At 55.6% G+C, this 9,637-nt stretch overlaps 1 protein-coding gene across 3 annotated transcripts; it reads right to left on the minus strand.

Annotated features, from left to right (window-relative positions):
- Positions 1 to 933: 933 nt before the first annotated feature.
- TRIM45 (tripartite motif containing 45) lies at positions 934 to 9,212 on the minus strand. Of its 3 annotated transcripts, none has more exons than XM_056340398.1 (6): positions 8,841 to 9,204; positions 5,572 to 6,305; positions 4,511 to 4,637; positions 2,467 to 2,581; positions 2,117 to 2,243; positions 934 to 1,241 (listed from the first exon to the last, which is right to left on the minus strand). In XM_056340398.1, exons 1-6 carry the CDS (start codon positions 9,164 to 9,166, stop codon positions 1,090 to 1,092), a joined length of 1,581 nt encoding a protein of 526 aa, XP_056196373.1. In that variant the 5' UTR covers positions 9,167 to 9,204; the 3' UTR covers positions 934 to 1,089. The 3 variants fall into 3 exon arrangements, with proteins under 3 accessions (XP_056196373.1, XP_056196376.1, XP_056196375.1); XM_056340401.1 differs by lacking the exon at positions 8,841 to 9,204 and adding an exon at positions 6,392 to 7,005; XM_056340400.1 differs by lacking the exons at positions 934 to 1,241; positions 2,117 to 2,243; positions 2,467 to 2,581; positions 4,511 to 4,637 and adding an exon at positions 4,691 to 5,179 and having other exon boundaries at positions 8,841 to 9,212.
- Between the last annotated feature and the right edge of the window lie 425 nt (positions 9,213 to 9,637).

Genomic DNA, 9,637 nt, shown 5'->3' on the forward strand with positions numbered 1-9,637 from the left:
CTGCTTCACCCAGGCAAGGGCAGGCAGCCATCAGCAGGTTAGCAGCTGCCCTTCCAGGAAAACACCTCTTTGTCCTCATCATGGATACCATCTCCCCAGCTATGGGCTGGCAGCACGCGTACAAGCCCAGGAGATACGTTCCCTCTCCCCTGTGGAAAATGGGACAACCTCTCCTTCTAAAAACACAGCCTTGCCAAGACTGCACAAGCCCGATCCAGGAGTTTTGCTGTATTCCATCTCCTGCTGCTGCTCTTGCCTAGTTGCCCCAGGTCAGGACAGATACCTGCAAACATGCGCCTATGGCTCCTACTGATGCTCAAACTGTCCCCACGTCTTCCCTGGGCGAGATGGGTGCTCTCCCGGCTCCTGCATCACCCCCAGCAGTGCTACATCCCAACACCATCTCAGAGAAGATACAGACTGGGTGAACAGCATTCTAATTCCTGCTCCCATCAACACTGTGGGTTTTCCTTGGATTTTCTTCACACATATCACTAACCCGCCTCGCTCCTACTTTGCAGGAAGGGTGCAATGAGGCTACAGCTTACTTGGAGAAAATATGAGTTGCATACACAACAGCAGCTCCCCGCAGTATGACTGTGCTATATGCACATATCCAAGGCCTGAACCCAGCCGCATGCCTAACAGGAAGGCAGAAACCATATTCGGGCTGCCAAGCTTTTCTAAGGCACAATCACAAACCTTTGGAATGTGCCCCAACGAGCAGCTTTGGCCTCTTCAAGGACAGCAGAGACTGTCGATCCTGCAGAATGAGACACATCTTGACCCTCCCGCGAGGTAACTGCTCAGACCGAGTTTCCCCCTAGAGCCCGACCCCCCCAAGCCTCAAGCCCTTGAAGTGTAGGTAGGGGCACAATTCCCAAAGTTTGCACCTGTTCAACCAGAAAACACCTTTGCATACACACCCCCAGGTGGAACATAAGGCACAATTTTATTTTCCCCTCATCCCCCTTCCTCGCACCCATCGTGACGTTGTTTTCTACGCAGCGATCACAGGGATGCTCGTGGTTTGCACTCACGCGGCAGCCAGCAGCAGCGCCCTGGGTTCACAGGAGTTCACCTGGCTGCTCAGACTGCCACCGTCCTCAGCAAACTCCTCTGCAAGGTGTTGCCAGGTGGCCCTCCCAGGCACTCTGAGCTCTCCTTCACCTGTCCACAGCACGACCAGTGGGGGCAGCCAGGGTGACCCTTGTGCCCATGGCCACAGCCTTGGTACCCACCTGCAAGAGAAGAAGCACTGTCAGCTCAACCCAAAGTGGGCCAGCAAATGCCAGGTTTTTGAGCCAGAAAATCAGAGGCTTTCAGGGGGTGCTTCAGCCCCAGGACTTCCCTAAGATGGAGAGGCATGGGCTGATGACAGCGCAGCATATTCAAGTCCAAAACTGCCAGGACTCCCTAAAGAAAGGAGAACAACTGAGAGGGACCTCCCCGTTCCAACAGCTGGGGCAAGCTGAAGATTTCCATCCCCTTGCCTGTTGAGTAATGCAAAACACAGCCCTGCAGAACCCCACGCCAGCTGCTAGTGGCTATGGCCACAGCTAGACACAGATCAAGCACAGAAGGAGGAAGCGGTCGGTTCTATACTAAAAATCTGCAAAACACACAATGCCACATGCAGGTTAAGGACAGGGAAGCTGGCTGGGATTAAACAAATAAAGGAGTTGAACTCTCATCCTAAACATGAAGTGAGGCTTCTCTGAAGCGCAGAACTGGGCCCTGTGTGACACAGCCTGCGAGCTCCCAACCCACCAGCAGTGGAACAGAAGCAGTATAGACACAGTGCTGCTTAGCCTCACCAAGAAGGGCTGAAAGACAGAGGTGCCCAGCCCCAACTCCGGCACAGCTGGCTCAGGCCTCTGTCCATGGGGCCTGCTAAGAAGACCCTTAGCGTGTCCTGCTGCATTTCTCACTGCTGCAGCCACATCCTACCAGAACATATGTACATACATGTTACCACAGTCCTGGTGCGTGTACAAGGCAGGAGCTGGGCTAGAGCATCGGGCTAGAGCATCTACTCGCACCTATCTACACTAGGGAGGACCAACTGCAACAAACCCTTCTGATGCCAGCAGCGTGGCGAAAGCTGAGCACCCACCTGGCATGGTCCCACCGCAGGCACAGCGAGCAGATTTCTGGCCTCCACTTGAGCAGAACGTGCAACAGTGAAACACGCCTTGGTGCTCGCGGAACTTGGTTTTCACCACCAGAGTGAATGGAGAGCCCTGCAGAGGAGAAGCAAGCAGAGAGGCTGCTGCAGTGGATGCTACCAGATGTTGTGTCTGCATTTTCAACAAACCAACTGGGTGATGCTGTCAGTCACAGATTGCTAAGCCCAGTCTTAAACTGCTAAGTGGTAGAGGTAATCCTTAAAAGATTTAAGGCAAATATTTTAAAAAAGAAAAGCAGGTAAAGAAGAAGCAGTGCAAGAGGAACAATGAATGCTACCTGTACATGTTGCCCTTTCACATAGACGCAGACAGCATACAAGCCTGGCTCCTCAGGGCTGTAGGAAACATGGTAGGTCCCGTCACCATTATCACACACTGTTGGCTTGACCACACTATGAACAGAGAGAAGTCCAAGAGGTCAGTGACTGGCAGAAAATTGCTCTACACGCGAACCACTGTTTGGCCTAGATTTGTAGTTGGATCCTGATGCTCAGCCTTGTTCAGCAGCTGTGGGTCTCAAGCGAGCTTAACAGGATGCATAAGCAATGCTCAAGCACTGAGTAGCTTTCACACACACCTGCTACTGGGAGCTAAAATAACCGTACAAAGGAAGTCTAGCTAGCACTTAGCTGCACGGCAAGGATCTGTAGCAACCCTGAGCACTGAAAGAGCAGATGACAGACTTGCAGGTCAGATTATCCCATCAGATAAGAGCCCTCAGAAGTGGGGTAAATTCACAGCTTCAGAGAGCAGTTACCTCCAGAAGAGCCCATGAAGAAGACAGGATATAAACGGGGCAGGTTCGAATCACTTCACCCGCTATCCCAGCTGCATTGACTCCAGCTGTTCTCTTCAATGCTTTGAGGAGTTCTAGGTCCCTGCTGGTGAACTCTCCCTTTCCAAATTGAAGCTCATTGGGTTTCACAAGGAACGCAGAGGGCCAGGGAGAAAGCATCGGCTAGTTACCTCGGCACTGCCTGCCTGCTTCACACAAGCTTTCCACAGACAATTATCGGGTAGCTCTGCTTAGAGGAAGGTGTTCTTCCTAATACCCACTAATTAGTCTCTTGTGCCCCACAATATGACAGTTTTATAATCTTCCAGATTTGCAGGCTGTACTCCCCACCCCCCACCATCTCACATCAGTACAGCTGCCCACATAATTTCCTGCCATGAACTGTGCTGATATTTCATGCTCTTCTGTAGCTGCTGTGCCTCAGCCCAAAGCCAGACGGCTTTCAGCAACGGATGTAGCGACTGCATACACACAAGAAGCAGCTGAGTTAACGTGGCCACAGCGACCTCTATCCCACCACGTAAAATCCACATAATCCTCATGCGAACACTTTCCTACGTCATATGTGCACCCAAGGAAGGAAGGAAGGTACATTGGAACAATCTTCTTGAACCATGACGCTATACTGATAAGCATCTGTGCAGCCAGCACTGCTTCGGTACGCCTTGTCAACACTCCCCCACAGCAAGGAGTTTTAGCATCGTGCCCCTTTACCCATCAGGTCAGGCCACCAACAGCATTCCTAGAACACATTATGCTGGTATCTTGATCCAGCCATATTGTGAGTACTATAAAAAAAATAAAAATCAAGAGATGTTTTTCTTAAGAACTGACCCCCCCCCGTTGGTTCTGCATTTGTGCCTGGCTGCTTTATAGGAACAAAGGTGGCCTGGAAACAGTTAGAAAATAATTTTTTCTGGTCAGTCAGTTTCATTGTGGAAACATTTTGGAGCTCAAGTGTGGTCTTCTCTGCTTTTGCTAGAAAACCTCCAAACATCTTAAAGTGCCCAGCGCTTGCCAACTACAGGAGAAAGCACAATAAAGTCCCAACACAGATTCTTTCTCCAGAACATGACTTAGGCACTTCCATCAACTGTCAGAAGCTCCTGGGCTTGGTGGACTGTCTGACTCAGGATGGTCATTCTGGGGTTGCGATGTTTTACACTCATTAGGTGTTAAGAAAATCAGGAGCCCTGGCTGTTGGCTGGTAGGGGTGGGAAGCAGCAACATCTCACTCTGGCAATGTCTAACACCCACCGAGGGCTGAATCCTTTAAGAAATCCCAAATCACTAAAAGAGTCAATACAAATCTGAGCCAACACCATCAAGCTTCACACAGTCAAATACAACCAGCAGGAAGCACTGTTGTCCCAGTGGGCACTACTCTTCTTCCTTTTCCCTCCTACAGACTCTGACCCACATGCTGAAGCACATCCCCCCACCTGCCCAAGCAAGGAGGGAGCCAGGGTAAGGGAGGCAGAAAGGCAAACCCAGTGGCTGGGGAGCTCTCAAGTGAAATACCCACCTGTCCTTCTCCCTGTGGGTGATGGTGACCTGCACAGCCTCTCCTCCTCGCCCCATCCGCTCCCCCATGGTGTCACTGCAGAGCAGGGTAAAGCCAGTCAGCTGGTTCTGACGGGCACTGTGGACATCTGCAAGGCAGAGAAACAGGACCAGAAAGGATTCACACCAGCTGTGACTGCCACCTCCCACCCATTTTAAGTGTTGCAGTCCCATCAGAGCACAGCCAGGACTTTAATGCAGCTCCTTCCACTCACAGGGAAAAGTAAAAAATGACTGGGGATCAGGAGAGCATGGGCAGCCATAGGTGCTGAGAGATGTTGGGCAGGTTTAGCCTAGAGGTCTGTAAGGACCAGGGTGGTCTTCCTGCCTGCCCCTCTGAGCCCAGCCGGCATCTCCCCAGAAGGCCTCAAGGTGCACCATGCAACCAGGAGGGAGGAGGAACAGCCCCGCCATGCACAGACCTCAGCACCTGCAGTTTGGGACTGAAAGGATCGAACAAGCCCTGGGTCTGTCTCATCTGCCCTGCGAAGGCCATTACCGACCACAGCTGGCTGCGTTCTGTGGGCTGGTCTGAACATTATCTGTTTGCTGGCTCTGCTCCAAGTCCTTAGTAAGCAAATATCCATGAAATCATCAATCCCAGTCACTCCCACGGCAATCTCGGCAGGAGCTGTAAGGAGAATGAACCTATTCACTCAGCCACAGAGGAGACCTGCCTGGGCCCATGCTCCAGAACAGCAGGGGCCACCAGGAGAGCATCATGTCCTGCCACTGCAGGTGCCGTTCCCCACGCTGAGGTCAGCGATGTTGTGGAGGGCAGCTCCACTACGCTCTGTGCACCTGGATGGGGATAGTTCTCTGGCTCCCTGCCCAGCATGGCTCCCACAGGCCCTCAGCAAGCAACGCAACCTCTGGCAGGGCTCGACCCCTGCCCCCAGTCCAAGCCTGGACAGCAGGGAGCCAACAGTGCCTTAAGCTGCACACCACATGGGTACAAAGAGCGGAGAGGTGACTTCAGGGAGCGGCACATTCCCATACAGCTGTTGTACAGCACCCCATTACCTTCCCCGTGTAGGGTACATCTGGCGGGATCAACCACTTTATTGATAATGGCCCCAAAAACTTCATAGCCAAAACACTGCCCTGCCCTCTCCTGGGGAGAGAAACGGATCCCGTCGTCCACGCTGGGGCGGGTGTTGTAAGCAACGCTGTTCAGCTTTGCCAGCCGACTCGCCACCACCCCTTTGGTGATGAGGATCTCCAGGTCTGAGCCACTCGTCAGCAAGTGCTCCGTGTACTCCACACCTGTCCTCATGTCCAGCAGCAGCTGCTGCATCTGAGCTTTCTGCAAGTGCAGCAGATTTTCCTTCTGCACCTTCAAGTCCTCCAGCTGCTTCAGTAGCCGGTCCCGGTGTTCTTCAATCGCTTTCACATACCCACTGGCAAACTGACGGATCTCTGCGGCCACAGCCTCTGCGCGATCTCGGACGGCACTGACCATGTCATCAATGTGACTGAGCACACCCTCTAGGGTGCCCATGTGCTGCTGGGTGCTTCTCAGCAGCTCCTGCAGGGCCTCCCCATGCCTGTGGATGGCATTGCCAGTGAAGTCACAGGTGTGCTGCCGGTGTCTGTCTGCTACGCAATCCCGGCACACAGGCTGGTCACACTGCTCGCAGAACAGCCTTAGCTCCTCTGTGGGATGGGAAGGGCAGAAGAGAGGTTTCCTGGCCTGGTTGCAGTCCTTGCTGCTCACCAGCTCTGTCACAGCATGAGAGGCTGTCTTCTTCTGTCTCCTAGAAGGGAGGAACCACACGTCACTTTATGCATGTTGGATTTGAAATGCAAACATCTGAGACCCTTTGCAAATGCCAGTCTGTACAGTCTGCAAGTCACAGTGTGTGCCGCTCCCTCCTGTCTCCCATGAAATCTGCTCTGCATGAAGGGACTTGTGGTCTCCTGAGGACAGGACTCCACACAAAAGAGAACAGCATCTGCAAGCAGCTCATTAGAGGCTGCTCTCAGGCTCCCTGCATGGGGTCAGCACTATTTTCACACACACAAGAATCATGTGCCCCACCATGGCCACACGCGGACAGGGAATGGGTTGGCAGGTTGCTACTGCCAGCAGCCCCTTGATGGAGCCCGACAGAAGTGGGATGATCGCAATCACCCCCAGAGCCCACTGTAACAGGCAGCAGGAGGGCGGTGAGCCCTGCAAAGCGAGAGCTGGCAGGAGGTGTCTCGAAACAGAATTGCTCACAGACAGTCACTTCTGGAGAGGAAAAGGAGGTCCCAGGCTCCTCAGCCATCAGCCCAGGGATTTTCACCAGCTTTAAATTTGCTGAGGCAAAGAGCTCTAAAAACCTTTACGGGAAAATCTACTTCAGGCCGCTGCCAGAAGACAGTCTGTGATAAAACACTGAATATTCCAAAAGTCAAACTCCACTTCCTTCCGGCTGCCAGGTAAGGTCCTGCTCAGAGGAGACCGAGGATGGGGCACAAAGAACATGTTATGACCCTGACATCCACCAAGTCACAGGGCAGCACCAGAATATTTCCTTGGACATAAGGAGCTAGTTACCGAGCAGGATGTAGAAGCCTTCTTCCTTGTCTCCTGTACTAATGACTTCTGGCAGTTGCGATGAGAGGTCCAAACTGTAAGCAAAGAAGTACTCCGAGGACCAAGCTCCACAGAGTTGCTCTGGCAACACAAAACAACCTCACCACAGGGCAGGATGTGGCCCTTACGCTGCTCCTTTTGCTTCCCGCTAATCTCCCTTGGGTCCAGCACGTTTTCAAAGCACTCTAGCATTATTCGCTTAACACTCTTCAAATTCACACTTCCCTGACTTCAACTTAAGATCTCTCTCACTTATTCCAAGGAGCATAACAGTGGTACTCAGATCCTTAGAAATCTTCCTTACGCACCAGGAAATCATTTTAAAATGGTTTTCCTTGGCCCTTGCTCTGCTCTGCCGTCAACTAATTCAGGTGCAAGTCTGCAGATGCTAGTGGGGTAAAAAAATGGTACCAGTAAAAAACATAGGAAGCGGCTCATGGGGATAAATCTTCTACTGCTTTATACCTTCTGTAGTTATTTCTGTCAGTGCAGCAGGCTGCTACTCAAAAGTCTCAGTTTATCACTCTTCAGCAGCTTGCATGTGGTACGAGGCATTAGCTAATCAGAATGGTATGCTGAAAACTACAGCCCTGAGTAGAAAGGTAACGAAGGGTCTAAGCCATTTTACCAGAGGCACAAGCATCTGCAGGGGGGGGAGGGCAGTGAGGAATATGCCTCAATTCTTTCTGGGGAAAGAATGTGCTAATCAAGTGGAAAGGAGCAGCAAACACGGAGGGAACAGGCGAGGCTGATTAACCCAGGCTAAGAGGCTTCCCCGGCCAGTGCTACTGGGTGTTTTTCTGACCCTGCCTGTCACCTCCCTGCCTCACAAGGCCATCCAGGCTTCCTGTCACTTTTCTTCCATAGCACTGCCTGTCCTTTGTCCTGCTCACAGGCCACAGCAGCCACCTCCTCTTCAACTGCTACCTCCATTGCAGTCACCTCTTCTTCCTGCCTTACTGGCAGGACCCTCTCTGAGGGACACAGCTCCCTTCTGCTGTCACTTCTTCAGTTTTCCTGTATTCCACTGGAACTCAACCCTGCAACGCCAGGCACACTGCAGAGCAATTACTGCCGTGGGCTCCACCTGTCCTCACAGAAACGCTGAAAACACACACAGGGTACACCGACACAACACTTGACAGGCAAGCACACGGGTCAACCATCAGGAGGTGGCAATGACAGCAGGCAGGCTAGCATCAGGGCTTCCCCTTACGTCCTTTCACTTCACCCCTGGGTGCCTTTGTGCAGGAAAGGTTTCTGGAGGTGGGGAGAGGCAGACCACCTTCCCTGTTTTCCCTTGGGAGATGTGCGTTCCCCAGAGCAGATGGCACAACGCGCCAGGGCCCTGTCCCACCCGCTCTGCCCACACTCGCGCCTCCTGGGGTGAGCCACTCTCCCCTCAGCGAGGCCAAACCGCGATGCAAACCAGCGAGCAGCTACGCCTGTGGCCTGACGGTGGATTTACCGGCTCCACCGCCACGGCCGCGGGCTGGCCTGGTGGTGGATTTAACGGCTTCACCTCGACAGGCTGCCCAGCCTACTGCTCGCCGGTCCCCACCAGAGTACCGAGCATCCTCATGGAGGGTAAAATCCTGTCAGGGAACGGACAAACTGGAAGACACCTGGGTTTAGCGCTTGGCCGTGGGTCCCCGCCTGCTGCCCCCCGCCGAGGCGGCCCCGCGGGCCGGGCTCGCCGCCCCCTCACCTGTGGGCCTGGCAGCAGAAGAGGCAGAGCGCGGCCCCGCAGGTCAGGCACCGCCTCACCGCCGCCCCGTCCGCGCAGAGGTCGCAGCCCGCCGCCCCGCCGCGCCTCAGCGCCAGGTAGTCGGGGACGAGCTGCCCGACCCCGCCGGGCGGCAGCGCCACCTCGGCGTCGCAGAGCGGGCACAGGACGGGGCGGCCCGGCTGGCCCAGCGGCCCGAGCCGCCTCAGGCAGGGCGCGCACAGCGAGTGCAGGCAGGGCAGCAGCCGCGGCTCGGCGCAGGGCTCGGCGCAGAGCGGGCAGAGCGGGCAGCGCGGCCCGGCCGCCATGCCGCCCCGCCGGGCAGGGCCGCGCCTCAGCAGCCCCCCGCCCCTCGCACCGCCCCCGGCCCGCCCGGCGCAGCGCGGCGGCCGCTGGCGGGGCTTCGCGCTCGGCCGGCGCCGCCCTCCGCCGCGGTGAGGGGGCGGTGGGCCGGGGGGCGCCGGGGGCAGCCGCTGCCGCCTCGCCCGGGCCGCTCCTGCGGGCCCCCCCCGACGGCTCCCGGGTTTCCCGCGGCGGTTCCCTGGGAAGCGGCCCCGGCCCCGGCCCGCCGCGGGGGGCTGTGCCGTGTCCGGGCGGCCCCAGCTCAAACCGCGGGCTGCCCCGGGGGGCCCCTCGCCGGCCCCGGCTGCATCCGGGCCGGCCCGGTCACCCCTCGCGGGCGCCGGCGAGCTCGAGTGGCAGCGGCGGGGCTCCCGCAGACAGAGCCCAGCGCAGCGGCTGCCCGCGGGGCTGGCCGGGGAGCTCGGTCTGTCGAGCGA

The sequence above is a fragment of the Falco biarmicus genome, chromosome 5, assembly GCF_023638135.1.
Source record: "Falco biarmicus isolate bFalBia1 chromosome 5, bFalBia1.pri, whole genome shotgun sequence".
Classification (NCBI taxonomy): Eukaryota; Metazoa; Chordata; class Aves; order Falconiformes; family Falconidae; genus Falco; species Falco biarmicus.